General features: G+C 36.4%; 4 protein-coding genes across 6 annotated transcripts; 2 read left to right on the plus strand and 2 right to left on the minus strand.

Moving 5' to 3' along the window:
- Positions 1-262: 262 nt before the first annotated feature.
- On the plus strand, positions 263-2285 carry ZK792.7 (the record flags this gene model as incomplete). Of its 2 annotated transcripts, NM_069813.7 has the most annotated exons (6): positions 263-416; positions 467-647; positions 692-851; positions 899-1150; positions 1209-1390; positions 1991-2285. In NM_069813.7, the coding sequence occupies 6 exons, from the start codon at positions 371-373 to the stop codon at positions 2196-2198; spliced, it is 1029 nt and encodes a 342-aa protein (NP_502214.2). The 2 variants fall into 2 exon arrangements, with proteins under 2 accessions (NP_502214.2, NP_001294078.1); NM_001307149.3 differs by lacking the exons at positions 263-416; positions 467-647; positions 692-851; positions 899-1150; positions 1209-1390 and having other exon boundaries at positions 1992-2198.
- dpy-20 (Protein dumpy-20) lies at positions 2251-6673 on the minus strand. The gene is made up of 7 exons (NM_069814.6): positions 5420-6673; positions 4590-4727; positions 4177-4296; positions 4014-4126; positions 3353-3802; positions 2855-2934; positions 2251-2798 (listed from the first exon to the last, which is right to left on the minus strand). The coding sequence occupies exons 1-7, from the start codon at positions 5642-5644 to the stop codon at positions 2602-2604; spliced, it is 1323 nt and encodes a 440-aa protein (NP_502215.2). The 5' UTR covers positions 5645-6673; the 3' UTR covers positions 2251-2601.
- A 2375-nt stretch (positions 6674-9048) lies between these two features.
- T22B3.3 (Major sperm protein) lies at positions 9049-9606 on the minus strand (the record flags this gene model as incomplete). Its single annotated transcript, NM_001380467.1, has 1 exon — positions 9049-9606. One exon carries the CDS (start codon positions 9604-9606, stop codon positions 9049-9051), a length of 558 nt encoding a protein of 185 aa, NP_001366755.1.
- A 460-nt stretch (positions 9607-10066) lies between these two features.
- Positions 10067-14085, plus strand: alg-3 (Argonaute (plant)-Like Gene). Of its 2 annotated transcripts, NM_069816.3 has the most exons (12): positions 10067-10111; positions 10161-10240; positions 10515-10681; positions 10731-10903; positions 10949-11833; positions 11886-12102; positions 12149-12656; positions 12707-12969; positions 13014-13138; positions 13183-13680; positions 13727-13851; positions 13899-14080. In NM_069816.3, exons 2-12 carry the CDS (start codon positions 10186-10188, stop codon positions 13988-13990), a joined length of 3108 nt encoding a protein of 1035 aa, NP_502217.1. In that variant the 5' UTR covers positions 10067-10111; positions 10161-10185; the 3' UTR covers positions 13991-14080. The 2 variants fall into 2 exon arrangements, with proteins under 2 accessions (NP_502217.1, NP_502218.1); NM_069817.5 differs by lacking the exon at positions 10067-10111 and having other exon boundaries at positions 10174-10240; positions 10524-10681; positions 13899-14085.
- Positions 14086-15924: the final 1839 nt, after the last annotated feature.

Genomic DNA, 15924 nt, shown 5'->3' on the forward strand with positions numbered 1-15924 from the left:
ATAAGCAAAAGTTATAGAAACTAGATGAACATGAAAATTATATGCTCAAACTAAATTCTTGGAACTAAGTCAGATATTAAATTAGAAATTTGTATTATTTTTAAAATATTTTTTAGTTACAAGCTCGTTGTATATCTTTTTCAAATGTTATTCTGTGAATACTCGCGCGATGATTGTGGTATGTAAATATGGGTAACTATGGAAGGCTGACATGTCTGCGTTTACGGGCTCTCACTCCCTCGTTCTTTGTTATCGATTTCTCGTTGTGTTCCACTATAAACTCATTCCGCATAGCTTCTGATGAATACAAATTATTCCAGATGATATCTGATACCTAAAATAACTAAAATTTTGTATTCTACTGACTGAAATGAGACAATCTTCATCGCGACGTGCCTTTATCTATGGAATACCAGGTTGATTTTGAGAATATTTGGCAAATGTTTAATAAAATCAGCCTTTTAAGCACTAGTTTTGGCATTTGTCATACTATGGAATGAAAGCTGGTCATATTGGTGGTTATCTAGACAGTGGCCTGAGCATGAGGAAAACGGAAGATGTGATCGGATACTTATCGTTGCAGATCCTCAGTTAATTGGATACAAGAATGAAAAATTTGGAGAAATTTCCAGATGGGACAGTGATAGGTAGACAAAATAATACTTTTCTGTTCGAGAATTTAAAATTTTAGATATCTTGCAACTGGATACAGCTATGCAAAATGGCGATTCTTACCAACTACTGTTATGTTTCTTGGAGACTTATTTGATGAAGGGATCGAGTCAAATGATGACGAGTGGTATGAAACATATGAACGATTTATTGGAATTTACCCGATTGATCGAGGCGATGTGAGCTTTTGCTAGAAATTATTGCAAATGATTTCTTAATTTTACAGAATGCAATTTACATTGCTGGAGATAATGACATCGGCGGAGAGTCGGAACTAATTTCAGAATCGCGAAGAAATCAATTTTATAATTATTTTCGAAATAATGTTTCGGATTTGAAAGATAGATATTCAATCAGTGAAACATATCTTTTCGAGAATCCGATATTAAAGCATATCACAAAAGCTCAAGTTCCAGTTGCAAAAATAATGTTGACCCATGTTCCGTATCTAGTCGAAGGATACAAGCACTCGGATGTGGTAAGTGAAAAAATAAAAATATGATTCGAAATCTTCATCTACGAAAAAACAATTTTAGGGGCAAAAAATGGATTTAATACTATCTGCTCACGATCACACTACTGGAATCTATGAATATCAGCGATCGGCGCCACGAGCCGTTCTATTCACACGAGTTTCTGACGTTTCACCAACATACTTCAAAAATATAGGGCAAAATGAACCGCTTATTGAGTTACAAACGCCTACATGTTCATATCGGTTAGTTTAAACAAAAAATTCGAAAAAGTGAAAAGAAACAAAGAAAATCAGAGAAAAATTCAGAAAAAAAGAATTTCAAAGACAGAAGAAATTTTTGCTGGTTACGATAGATTTTAAAGGCGCAGCGACAAAAGTAGATGCGTGGTCTCGCAGCGAAATTGAATTTTTGAAGCTGCGCCGAGATTTTTTGTTGAAATTATTGGTTTTTAATGTTTTTTGCTGTTTCTCATGAGAATTATACTAGAAAAATTATTTTTGAAATAAAAACTGAAAAAAAAGACAGAAAATCGAAGCAAAATTGAGAAAAAAAAACCAAATCTTTGTTGAGAAAAAATTGCACTGGTCACTGTAGATATAAAAGGCGCGTTCACAAAAGTGGGTGAATGGTCTCGCAGCGAATTGAAACTTTTAATAATGCGCCTAGATTTTTCTGTTGAAATAAAAATATTTTTATGTTTTTTGAAGAAGTGAAACTTAATTTTTGGAAATACGCCTAGATTTTTCAGTTGAATTATTGAGTTTCGAATGTTTTTGACGTTCTTTTTTGAATGCAAGAAAAATCGCGAAAACAAAGCTTTAACAAAGTTTCAAATTTTCCAGAATGGGAGTTTACTCAATGGGATACGGAGCCCTTTCAATTTGTCGTCTGAACGATGACTACAGGAGTGTTCAAGTTCAATACTCTGTTCTTTGGCTTCCTTCTCGATTTGCTCAACTCTTTTTATACATATTCTCACTAATATTCTCCGCTTTTTGGATAATTTTCCAAAAGCGGTGTCGTACTCGTCGATATTCTTGGATGCTGTGATATTTCCTTTGAATTGTGATTTTAACTCTTGATCTCATTTTGTACACGAGTCTTTGTTTCTTTTTAAATGAATATTTATTTAATATGAACCCGATTATGAGTTGGAAAGAAACAATAACACTGGAAAGAGTCTTCGTGGCAAGACCCGTTTAGATATGAAATGCACTGGATATAATGATATAAAATACACTGAAACAAAAGAGGCAGTTAGAAGAGAGAAGAGTTAGTTTCGAGGAAAGATATCGTAATGCAGAAATTATTTGAAAGCCGTTCTTAAAGGCGCGTGAAGTTATTCAGAAAGTTTTTCTCTTTGCGAGACCCATCCGAATAAATTCATGCGCCTTTAAATACGCTATCCACAAATTTGTAAATTCACGATAATTGACATTGAAAAAAAAACACGTTATTTAACGCTGAAAGTTGTCTGCTCAGTTCGAGAAGTTTCGTTATTGATAAAAGCAGGCGGAGGAACAGATGTACAATGTATTCCCGGATGAGTTATATTTCGTTTCTCAATCCATTTCAAGTACACGTCGTTGTACTCTGTCGAATGATGACGCATCAGATGACGCATGAAATTTGAGGAGCAAGGAGATTTGACTGAAATAGAAAACGAGAGATTTAGAGACATAATCTGAAACACTCAATGTACTCACCGACTCCTTGGCAGATAATACATTCTGCATTTCCGTCTCCGGTACGTTTGAAGAATGCCCATACTGGATGCTCAGTTTTTCTGAAATTGGAAAGAATTACTCGGAAATTAGGGGAAAAATGCACTTTGGGTTAGTTTAGTAAACCAAAACTTTTCAGGGCCTCGCCACGCCAAACGCTATTTAAAAACATTTCGTGGGAGTGCTTTTAAGTTTACAGTATAACATTTCGAACTATTGTCGGATTTTTCCTTTTTTTTTGAATAGTTTGGTCTAGTTTTCACACATCTAAAATATGTAATACTATCAAAACAACTAATATGTCCACAAAATGCATGGTTAAATTAAAAAATAAATATAGGCCTAATAACCTAATACATTTTTGAAATATCACATTTTTCAAGATAAAGTTATGTACTTATTTTTGGATTCATACCTTTCATATTTCTATTTTTTAGTTCTATTTTTCAAAATAAACTTCCAAATTGACTAAAAACTGACCTATTTCTCTTTTGATACGGCTTTGTAGTTGGCTTCGTGACACGTGGTTTATCATCTAACTTTTGCTCAATAATTACACAATTCTGTTGCTCCAAATCAAGTTGAAAACTCTTGTCATTTGAATCTGGATTCATTTTATGAGCTTCTTGAATTACAGAAGATCCTAATGTAGAAGTTGAAGCTTCTCCCAAATGAGACATTATATTTGTTTGAGCAGTGTTCTGCCAAAAATGGGTTAGAGGCCATGTCTGAGGATCAATTGAAGCTTGAGGTTGCTCGAATTGAATAAATTGCTGTTGATTTAATGTTGGGTCTTGTTGCATTCCATAATATTGAGAGGGATCGAATGTGTCCATTGGTTCCATTTTTGGTAAAATGTAAGAGTTTGTAACAACTGGGAGAGTTGATAAAGGATTGTCCGCCACTTCATAATGCATTTTACTTCGAATTCTAAAAAAATACAGTAAATGAGTAGGAAAAGTGATTCAGTAAAATAATCTGAGTTTGATATTTTTTAAAGAATTTTGAAGCGAAATTTTTCTTAGAATATCTTCGATTAAATTTGTTGGCTGAGTCAGTATTATAGATTCAAAATTTAAAATGTTTGCTAAAGCTAGAAAAAAAGAAGGAAAATTAGCAATTTCCATATTCCAAACCCCACCCAACATCATTCATTCTGAATAGTTTCAATTGTCCTGTCACTTTTTGATAATCGTCTGCGTGATGTCTTTCGAGATGTTTTGTCATATTTGTTGCACACGCCGATCTTACTACCTGGAACAATAATTTCGAATTGAAAAAATAACTTTACTGATAAATATCACCTTTGTACATAGCCGACATTTTACAAGCTGATCATCAATTCTGTGGAAATAAGCCCAACATGGATTCTCTGTAGGTCTACCCCGTTTGACTGAAGGCATTAGGATTGGCTCCGGGGAAATCTGAAATTTCCGAGTAAATTTTGAGTTTGTAACAAAAGCATGCATAACTAAATCTTAATTCGAAAATCATTAGAGGCTTGAATATTTGATTATTATTTTTTGAAAGCGAAATAATTGAGTAAAATTTGAGCTAGTTATATTTAGAAATTTAATAATAAGTTTTTTTTGCGGCAAATTGCAAAATGCAAAATTTAATTTAATGTCAATCTGATTGCAAAATCCCAAAGAAATCCAAAAAAGAAAAAGCCAGACAGATTAATCAAAAGAGATTACAGTAACCCACAACGACTTACACTGCAATCGACCGATGATCCAACATCCGAAGTCGAACTGGAACTGTTTGATCCATGAAGTGATGGGTCGGATAATATTCCATTTGAGGATTCCTTTGAAAAATCATCGTATACATTTGGATAGTTCAATACGGAAATCTGAAAAAAAAGTTATTTGAATTTATTTTGAATTTATTTTTAATTTTTGTGGAAAATAAGAAATGTTAAGGGTCCAATAATTGCTGGAACTCCTTCCAGTAAGAATTTTATGATTCCCTCATCTTAGTTTTAACATGTATATACTATAGTACAACTTGTCCAATTGAAAAATTGCAATCGATATTTTTAAAAATTACGGGATCCTACCTTTATTTTCTCAAGTTATTCCACTAAAAAATATTCTCAATCAAAATGAAAAATTTTGGTATTTCCCTAAAAGCTTGTTATAACAGCTGACAAAGTCCGCTCACAAGAATAGAGCGTAAAATAAAATGTTTAAAAACATATCAGAATCGTTCGTATACTCTCTTATAAGTATAATCTTCAAAAATGATTCATGATCAACTAAATTTAAAAAAAAACGGTAACAGAATGAATAGAAGAAGAAGAAGGTATTTCAGAACCTGTGTAGATTCAAGATATCATTAAATTGTAGCGAGTTTTCAATTGATAGATACTTCTTTTTTTTTGGTTTTTTAAACAATAATTATTCAGAAAAATTTGACTTGAAATGATACAAAAATGTCTATCAAAAGTTTAATGAGACAGAGAATGAAAATTAAAGAAAATATATGAAGGAAGTTTTATACACCATCAATAAAAAAATGAAACCAAAAAGTAAAAAAACTAACCTCATTAGTGAATTGAGCATCTGTTTGATATGCTTGAAAAGTCGTGTTATTCCAGGGATTCGTGTTTACAAAATTCGAATTTCCAGAACAATCGGCTTGTGATATAGGTGCAGAAATACCGTACCCATCTGACAATGTTTGAGGAATAATTGAAGAAATAAGTTGTTGTGGTTGTTGTTGTTGATAAGTATGCAGGATAACAGAAGTATTACTATGCCCTTCCATTCCGACAAATTACAAAAAAAAAGAAGAGAGAAAGGATCGAGTAGCCAGGAAAATGAGTGGGGGGCCTAAAGAGAGGAAAGCGGGACGAATCGGGTGCCCCGCGAGACCGGCGACACGCCCACTTCAAAGGAGATGGGATTGGATGAGTATGTGGACCTTGGGTGGGCAGAAGCTTTTCTCAATTGAAACTCTGGGTATTTCCTTTTTTTACTTTTTGTTTTTTTCAATATATAGGTTTTGAAATTTAATATTTTATTAAAAGTAGAAATTGCAAGAAACCAGTCAAAAAATAAGTCAAAGAATGCTTTACAATAAAAAAAAGAGGAAGTTTCTTGCTTCATCTACCGTAACCAATCTTTGACGCCCTGCCTGTTCAAATATTCTGATGTAACACGTGTCCACGTCACAAATATACTGACCTCTAAAAAGGTAATCATCATCCCAAACGCTTTCACTTACTTTCCGCACTCTTGATTTGATAAACATGGCTGGGGCAAAGGGTAGGGGTGATAAAAAGATAGAAAATGAAACGTTAGTAGGTCAGCTGCATAGTGGAAATACACTACTTTGTCCCCTTTCTCTTTTTTTAGTGGATGTTGCTGAAGAGTGTGTCAATCGGAAAAGTACCAGTGAACGAGATGAAAGTGAGGATGAAAAAAGGGTAAAAGATAAGGATCAAAGAGTGTGTGTGAGAAGGTTAATGAAGGTAGTTGTGGAAGTGAAGAAAGTTTGAAGTGACCGAGAGGAAGTTTTGAAACACAAACTCGGAAAGCTAGGGCTTCAGGCGCACGTGCCTGCCTGCCTACCGCGCCTTCAGAATACCTGAAAACCGCTTTACGACAAAGTGCGCAAAATATTCTTTGAAAAATTATACATTCATTTAATTTTAAAATTTAAGACAACAGCCGAAAAAAAAAACCTACAGTATAATTGGACAAAGAACAAATCTGGTTTCAGAATTCAAACTGTCACGATTGAAAACATATCACAAGGGTTGCAGGTTGTCTAGAATTATTTGCTGGACAGACTGAATTGTTTTTGAATTAGTTACAGATTTCAAATTTTACAATTCGGAAAAAAAGTATTTGGTCAACTGAGAATCGATTGAGAAAAATTATAATTTGACATTTTTCTGGATAATAGGAAAATAAGTATCAGTGTAGAGAGAGAAATGTTCTTTTTTTTGTAGAGAATGTTCATAATTTAAAAACTATAGCAAAATCAAAGTGAACACGAGAAAAGAATAGTGTTGAAGTGAAGAAAAGAACTGCATGAGGTGAAACGAAAAACTGGGAATACACGACACGGCGGTGGAGGTGGATAAGCCCGTAAAAGAGTTCAGTTTCAGTGTTCACATGAAAACTCTTTAGCGGAAAGAGGAGGAGGAGGAAAGGGAGGATACCTACTGGGTGGCAATGGATGGAAGATGTTTCGATCAATGACTATACAACGAGGGGTACACTATGTACTTTTTAAGGGCAAATTGAGTAAAGAATAAGAAAAAAGAAGATAGATTTTGAGAGAATATAGTAAATGACGTGTGGATGTTTTCTTCACCCTATTATTTTAATTGAAAAAACTGCTTCAAAATCTATAAAAAACCTTTCTGGAAGAAAATATATCCTAAAAATTCCAGTCAATCTATTTCAAATGCAATTTGCAATTCGGCCCAAAATACATTCTATTCATGATTAGGTTTGAAATGTCGAGAAATTCAAAATAACTATTGCATAATTAAAGTTTAAAAAAATTTGCGCTGTGAGCGACCACGACCGATTCGAAAATGCTTTGATAAATTGGTGTTCATTGGTTGGCGTGATATCAGATTCATAATATTATCCATACGCAAAATTTTGCAACACGACAAACAAATATTCAAAAGTTTTTATAAAACAGTAAATCAGTGAAAAGCAACAACGATATTTTGAAAGCATGTATTGTTGTAATTAAACAAAATCAGTCGTGCCGAGACCAGGTACCTTATTTTTGGAGCCGAATTCGTAAAAATCCGCGTCTGGATATGAATTCTTTCAGATTTGAATACTTTCACAAAAACTGAGCACTTGACCTTCCTAACTCTAGCGAGAATTTATGTTCATCACTTAAATTCCAACTTCCGCCCCAATCACCTTATCCTATCTGATTTATTTCATTCATAGAATGACCATTATTTCAAGAAGTCACATGCTGACGCCCATCATCATCGTTCCTTCTTCGATGATGACGTTCATTTCCAATCCGTTCACATCAAGCAGCTTCTTCATTTTTGTCAAATGAAGATGAAGCCAGTGGGGGAAAACAGATAACGAAGTGCCAACTACCTGTTCTTGCGAATACGAATATATATCTTGTTGTCTTCTTCTTTTCTCTCCTTTTTTCAAAAACAAATGACGGTGGTGGCCATTCTCTGCTACGCCGTTCGGCAATTTTTTTTGCAGACAGTTGCAAAAATGAAATAGACAAGCTAATGATTTGAAACATGAAAGAACATTCAGTATAATGAATAGAAAAATTGGATGAAAAATATAAGAATTATTGAGCCAAGTAGAGCTTCCAAGCGCTGGTCCTCAGGGTTTGCGGCTGCACAGTGCAGAGTTACTAATTTCTGATATTTTTTCTTGAAGTTATACCTACAGGTAGGTAGGTTTTGCTGCATATGTGGAAGTCTGGAAGTCCTACCCACGTTTTTATTCTATTGAAAACAATTTCGACTTGTTTAACTAAAAAAAAGTAATCATAACCTCCACATCCAATTCCTTGTAAATTTAAGTTCGGCTTTTCAGCTTCTCTTACTCTCAAACTATTAGGACAATTTCAAATAATATTGCAACATTGTCTCAATTGTCCGTAGATGACCAATTAATTTGGGTCAGCGTATGGATTGTCCTTCTGGCGCCTCTCGCGCCTTCCACAAGTTCTTCGATCCTTTTGCTACAATCTTGATATGTGCCCTCGCCACAAAAACCGAGAAAACGAGAGAAAGAGAGGGAAATAAAGATAAGGACGAGGAAGAAATAAGGAATATATAGACAAAACAGATGGGCACCTGCAATCGCGGGTAGCATGGTTTTTCACGGAACAAATAGATATAGACAGAAGCTAATGGGAGGTAAACGATTCCCTTAAGATGATGTTCAGAGATGTCAAGGATTCAGAAAGAAAGAAAAAGAAAAGGTTTCAGAAAAATACAATGAGAAAACTTAGTTAAAAAAAACAATGAGAAAACTTAGTTAATGATTTTGCAGTAAATGAGTAATTGCCCAAAATTCAGCAGAAAAGGGACTATCAGCTGAAAATGTCCGACAACACATAAAAACCGAATAAGAACCGTAATCTTTCAGAAAAATAATAAAAACAATTTCAATCAAAATATTTCATTTCTAGTCATTGAGATCAATTTATTGCTACTCTTCTTTTTTATCCTCCTCCTTCTCTTCCTTTTTCTCTTCTTTCTTATCTTCCTTCTTCTCTTCTTTCTCCTCGTTCTTCTTTTCCTCCTTCTTCTCCTCTTTTTCTTCCTCCTTTTTCTCCTTGTCCTCGTCCTCATTCTCCAAAACCGCTTGCAATCTGATAACTCCATCGGGTTTCGTCTCCGGTTTCCAAAGAGCTCTACAGTTTTTTTCAGCCGCCTTTTCAGCTTCTTTCTTCTGATTCGCAGGCGGATTGTTGGTGAGGTGATAAATGGCAAAGAAGTGTCTGTGTGTGTCCATTCCAGCTTTAGCCTTCAGCGAAATCTTCACCGTTGAACTTTTTCCAGCGTCGATGAAGCCAAGTGGGGGACGAACACGGAAGATCTCATTGTCGGTGCATTTGACCTTGTAGCAAATGCGATCCTTCAATGGATTTGTGATCGTCAGGGGGACGATCGACTCCTCGTTCATCTTGAACTTGATAACTATTTTGTCGGCGGGTTCAACTTTCAGCTTGAAATCCGGTTCACCTGCCTTGTTTGGAATTGGCATCTGAAATAAACACAGATTTATTATCGACAAAATCAGCGGGCGAGTAATGGGCGACAATGGGAGAGCAGCAGTAGACCCGCAACCCGTTTTTTGGTTTGCCAGCCCTATGTGGCCGATAAATGAAGCCCTGGTGTGAACCATAGACCAAAAAAATTTAACTTACTTTTCTTTCCGTTCGTTACGCAATGGTTAGAAGTCGCAATTCAAAACAAGCGATTGATTAGGTAATAAATTGTGAATTTCCAAGTTGATATATTTTCTTTTTTCTTATTGTTTTTTTTTCAGAAGTGGGAGGAGGACAACACGCTATGGAAATTCAAATATTTAAATGGTTTTAATTTAACTAAATGAACTTTTAAAGGTTATATTAAACATTAGATTTAACGTGTCAAACTTGAAAATTCAACACGTGCTGATAAAATCTCAAAAGGTTAGGGAGAGGAGAAACAAGAGAACGATCAATTCAGTTTGTGATTTTTCTTTTCCGGAAAACGCTCTACAAAAGGTGAGTTGGAATCGGCGCGTTTTTGGAATAAAACTCTGATTTGTTTCAGTACGAGCTCTCTTAAAGAATCTGAAATGTCAAGAAGGAATGCGACAAATTTTGTGGATAACAACACGCTGACTAGTTCAGGTAACATTTCAGACGCTTCAGATTAGCTTTACGGAAAGATTTTTGCATCCACTTGTGAACAACTAGTAGAAAAATTGATTCGACGAAACAATATTTTTTATTCGTGGAACATAAATAATCGTCTTTTATTCTGAAGTTGCGAGAAAATTTCATTGTGTGAACCTGCTATCTTAAAGTGCTAAGCCTAAACCTAAGCCTATCGCAAAGTAACTATATAGTGGGTTCCCAAAATAACCCAACTTTTATTTCTACCAAGAGTACACCCCTTTTACAGGGATCTCAGGATCTGGTTCACTGTCACCACCAATAACATCTCGTCCAGCGTCAGGACAAGCGTCACCACTCTCATCCAATGGATCTTTATCACCTCCTGTCGATGATCAAGGTTCTGTGTCTTACAATTCTGACTCGCCACGTGACTTGAGCCCTCTTCTTTTATCGGTTTGTGGTCTTTTGAGAGAAGATATTGTTTCTAATTTAAGTTTTTCAGGAATTGGCCTGTCTCAACATGCGCGAGGTGGTTGCCAGACCAGGACTTGGAACTATCGGACGAAAGATTCCAGTGAAATCTAACTTCTTTGCCGTCGACCTGAAGAATCCGAAAATGGTTGTAGTTCAGTATCACGTTGAAGTTCATCATCCAGGATGTAGAAAATTGGACAAGTTGGTTTTAAATCAGCAGACAAGAGTTTCAAATTTTTTTTTCAGAGACGAAATGCGTATCATTTTTTGGAAAGCTGTGTCAGATCATCCTAACATCTTCCACAATAAGTTTGCATTGGCATATGATGGAGCTCACCAGCTATATACTGTCGCTCGTCTCGAATTCCCGGATGATCAAGGATCTGTTCGTCTTGACTGTGAAGCTACTCTTCCGAAGGATAACCGTGATCGTACTCGATGTGCAATTTCGATTCAGAATGTTGGGCCTGTTTTGCTTGAGATGCAACGTACTCGTACCAATAATTTGGATGAGCGTGTCCTCACTCCGATCCAGATTTTGGATATTATTTGCCGCCAATCATTGACCTGTCCACTTCTCAAGAATTCTGCCAATTTCTACACCTGGAAATCGTCTTGCTACCGTATTCCAACGGCTGCCGGACAAGCTCTTGATTTGGAAGGAGGAAAAGAAATGTGGACTGGTTTCTTCTCAAGTGCCCACATTGCGAGCAACTACCGTCCTCTTCTGAACATTGATGTGGCACATACGGCATTCTACAAGACACGTATTACTGTTCTTCAGTTTATGTGTGACGTTTTGAATGAAAGAACATCAAAGCCGAATCGCAACAATCCACGTGGACCGGGAGCACCGGGAGGATATCGTGGTGGACGAGGTGGTGCAAGAGGAGGCAGCTACCAGAACTTTGGTAATCGTGGACCGCCTGGAGCTAACGTTCGTGACGACTTTGGTGGAAATGGTCTTACTTTCACAATGGATACGTTGAGCCGTGATACCCAATTGTCGAGCTTTGAGACTCGTATCTTTGGAGATTCGATTCGTGGAATGAAGATTCGTGCCACTCATCGCCCAAATGCAATTCGTGTCTACAAAGTGAACAGTCTTCAATTGCCAGCTGACAAGTTGATGTAAGTTAAACAAGCTTGTCAAGCAATGAACAAGAATTTTTATTGTTTCCAGGTTCCAAGGAATCGATGAGGAAGGACGACAAGTTGTGTGCTCGGTTGCTGACTACTTCTCCGAGAAGTACGGACCACTCAAGTATCCAAAACTTCCATGTCTCCATGTCGGACCACCCACTCGTAACATCTTCCTGCCAATGGAACATTGTTTGATTGATTCTCCTCAAAAGTACAACAAAAAGATGACTGAAAAACAGACCAGTGCCATCATCAAGGTCAGTATTTTTGAAAACTTCTGATTGTCAAGATTATATTTTTCAGGCTGCAGCTGTTGACGCTACTCAACGGGAAGATCGGATCAAGCAATTGGCTGCTCAAGCATCGTTTGGTACTGATCCTTTCCTCAAAGAATTCGGAGTAGCAGTCTCTTCTCAAATGATTGAAACAAGTGCTCGTGTCATCCAGCCACCACCAATCATGTTCGGAGGAAATAATCGTTCAATTAATCCAGTGGTGTTCCCGAAGGACGGATCATGGTCTATGGATCATCAGACACTTTACATGCCTGCCACTTGTCGCAGTTACTCAATGATTGCTCTTGTGGATCCACGTGATCAGACATCGCTCCAGACATTCTGCCAATCTTTAACAATGAAGGCTACCGCAATGGGAATGAATTTCCCGCGTTGGCCGGATCTGGTGAAGTACGGTAGATCAAAGGAAGATGTTTGCACTCTCTTCACTGAGATTGCTGATGAATATCGTGTGACTAATACAGTTTGTGATTGCATCATTGTAGTTCTCCAGTCCAAAAACTCGGACATCTACAGTAAGATTCGCTGGCTTTTTTTGAAATCTGAAATAAACGTTTTATTTCAGTGACTGTGAAGGAACAATCTGACATTGTTCACGGAATTATGTCCCAATGCGTGCTCATGAAGAATGTGAGCCGTCCAACTCCAGCGACTTGTGCCAACATTATTCTCAAGCTCAACATGAAAATGGGAGGAATCAATAGTCGTATTGTTGCTGATCAAATCACTAACAAATATCTTGTTGATCAACCGACCATGGTTGTTGGAATTGACGTTACTCATCCAACTCAAGCTGAAATGCGTATGAATATGCCATCAGTTGCAGCTGTAAGTTGACTCAACAAGTTTTGAATGCTTAACTAGAATTTCAGATCGTTGCAAACGTTGACTTGCTTCCACAATCGTATGGTGCAAATGTGAAGGTGCAGAAGAAATGTCGTGAATCGGTTGTCTACTTGCTGGATGCAATTCGTGAGAGAATCATTACTTTCTACAGGTAATCGATTTTTTTAAAATCTTCTAGTCATACTCATTTTTCAGACATACCAAGCAAAAGCCAGCTCGTATCATTGTCTATCGTGATGGAGTGTCTGAAGGACAATTCTCTGAAGTTCTCCGCGAAGAGATTCAATCAATCCGTACGGCTTGCCTGGCAATTGCTGAAGACTTCCGTCCACCAATAACCTACATCGTTGTTCAAAAAAGACATCATGCTCGCATCTTCTGCAAGTTCCCGAACGACATGGTTGGAAAGGCAAAGAATGTTCCACCTGGTACCACTGTCGACACTGGAATCGTCTCTCCCGAAGGATTTGATTTCTACCTATGCTCTCACTATGGAGTACAGGGAACTTCTCGCCCTGCGAGATATCACGTTCTTCTGGATGAATGCAAGTTCACTGCTGATGAAATTCAAAACATCACTTATGGAATGTGCCATACATATGGTCGTTGTACTCGTTCGGTCTCCATCCCAACTCCAGTTTACTATGCTGATTTGGTTGCTACTCGTGCCCGCTGTCACATCAAGAGAAAGCTGTAATTTTTTAAATTTCAGAATGATTTCAAATGTTTAAATTTTCAGCGGTCTTGCCGACAACAATGACTGTGACACCAACTCGCTCTCTTCATCACTTGCTTCTTTGCTCAACGTGAGAACTGGAAGTGGAAAAGGAAAGAAGTCACATGCTCCAAGCGTCGATGATGAATGTTAGTTATATGCTCATTTTGACACTTTAACCTTGTTATTATTTCAGCGTATTCTCTTCCTGACGCTGCATCTGATCAAATCCTTCAGGACTGCGTCTCGGTTGCAGCTGACTTTAAGAGTCGTATGTACTTCATTTGAAGACTCTTCATGCAGACGGAGCCAGAGAAAATTGTTCATTTCTTTAAACTTGATGTCCTTTTTGTATCGCCAAAATAAAGTTTCGGACATATTTAGTTTTTGTTGTCGTTTCTTACAAAAAGTAAAAAAAAATACTAAGTAAGTACTAAGTAAGTAAGCATATTATCTTCTCCAAAAAGTCAGTTGCCTCGTCGTTTTTTTTTATGCGAGTCTTACCTCAATCTGTATATTCTGACTGATGCATTTTCCTTTGGAGAAGTATCGGATAAATTCAATTTGGTATTCCATCATAATCTCACCATATTCTCATCATTGAATGCAAGTTTGTTCTATATAGCTTATAAGATCTTTCTGAGAACCCAGCTCAAAAACTGACAGCAAGAGCTAGATTGGCCCAATCCAGGATTGTGCGGCAAATTTGCAAATTTGCCTTCTGTCGCGCTTGAAAAATTCTAGACTTTGCCGGTCATGCAACAAATTTTTGACGAGAATTTTGTTCAAAACTTTTTTAAAAGTATATATTTTAAATTTTGTTTTGTATTTTTGAAAGAAAAACACTTTTAGGAGCCTTTTTCTTTATCAAAATTCAAAAAAAGGAGCAAGAACAATAGAAATTAGAAAAAATAGAAAAAGAACTGGGAAGCATACGTGCCAAATGGTTTTTTTCAATTAACTGTCGGGTAAGATTAGAAGTGATATATTTAATCTTGCAAGTAGTAGTACTACAACATCTGTTTAATTTCAAATAAAATTCCCGTTTATTTAATCATCTTGCAAATTCATCAAATCACCCGTTATTTCTTCAATTCTTTGCGTGGCATCAGTGTCATTATTCTCTTGAATTGTTGCCGCTATTATCCTCACATTATCTATACCGTTCAATTTTCTCTCATTTCTTATTCCTCCCCTCCCTCTTGTACATATTATTATTCCTATTCATCTTCTTAGAACTGTACATTCAAATGTATACTTTCTTCTTTCTATTCTTTCGCCTAGTTATCTTGTTTATCAAGCTTCTCTTTCCACATATGGTTCTCCCCCTCAGTTTCCGGCCTATGAGTGTGCTCTGCGCTCAATGCTCAAACTCTTTTCGTGCTTTTGTTTGCGGATAATTAAGGAAGTTGGAGAGAGTGATAGAGAAAGTGAGAATTAGAGAAATAATGAAGAGAAATCAAATCAGATTGCAAATAAGCTCTTCCATTTCCCGACTAAAGATGCTTTATTACTATAATAGTTCGAGGTGTCAAATGGCAAAATGACCTTCGTCTCCCAAGGTTCATCCTTTTCATGGGATTATGGTGGATTAGAAAGCCATTTGATCTCTATATGTCTTGTGATTGTTACGTTGCTCTCCGGATACTGTACGAAAAACACAACTCTTGCTCTTTCATTCTTGTTTTGCTGCATTTTGTCAATTATTTCTTGTAACAAAAAAAGCTATAATTGAGAAAACTGTCCTCTAATTGCCAAAATTATAGACTTTGAAGAACATTCGTAGTCAATTTTTTTCGCTGGAACTGTTATTCCCGAGCTTTTTTTAATTACAAAATTGTCCTACTTAAAAATTCTTTCAAAAACAAATCAATAGTCTTTGAAACAGAGTTTTAATTTCTGTTTCGGGATTAAAACAAAACTTCTCGAGAAATTTCAGCCCATTAAAAACTAGTTAGTTTTTTTTTTTTGGTAGTTTAACATTTTCTATGACATAGGCACATTTTAAGCAGTTTGAAGATACGCATTTTAGTCTAAAAGAATTGAAATATTTTAATATACCACCAAACATATCCAATTTACAAATAGTGTTTTCCCAATTTTTCCTAACCTCCCTGTTTAAATTTTTTCTGAAATTAGAAGTCAGGCCCATTTTCGACCTGTGCACAGTCCGTTTGATTGGTTCAAATGTGGGCGGGGCGACTCGTTCATTAGTATTGCAG

The sequence above is a fragment of the Caenorhabditis elegans genome, chromosome IV (genome assembly GCF_000002985.6).
Source record: "Caenorhabditis elegans chromosome IV".
NCBI lineage: Eukaryota > Metazoa > Nematoda > Chromadorea > Rhabditida > Rhabditidae > Caenorhabditis > Caenorhabditis elegans.

Coding starts and splice junctions, on each gene's coding strand:
- dpy-20 (NM_069814.6), bottom strand. CDS start 5,644: ATGGAAGGGCATAGTAATACTTCTGTTATCCTGCATACTTATCAACAA. Junction 4,728..5,419: donor ATGCTCAATTCACTAATGAG/GTTAGTTTTTTT, acceptor CTTTTTTTTCAG/ATTTCCGTATTGAACTATCC. Junction 4,297..4,589: donor GATCATCGGTCGATTGCAGT/GTAAGTCGTTGT, acceptor CGGAAATTTCAG/ATTTCCCCGGAGCCAATCCT.
- alg-3 (NM_069816.3), top strand. CDS start 10,186: ATGTCAAGAAGGAATGCGACAAATTTTGTGGATAACAACACGCTGACT. Junction 12,970..13,013: donor ATATGCCATCAGTTGCAGCT/GTAAGTTGACTC, acceptor CTAGAATTTCAG/ATCGTTGCAAACGTTGACTT. Junction 13,681..13,726: donor TGTCACATCAAGAGAAAGCT/GTAATTTTTTAA, acceptor TTAAATTTTCAG/CGGTCTTGCCGACAACAATG.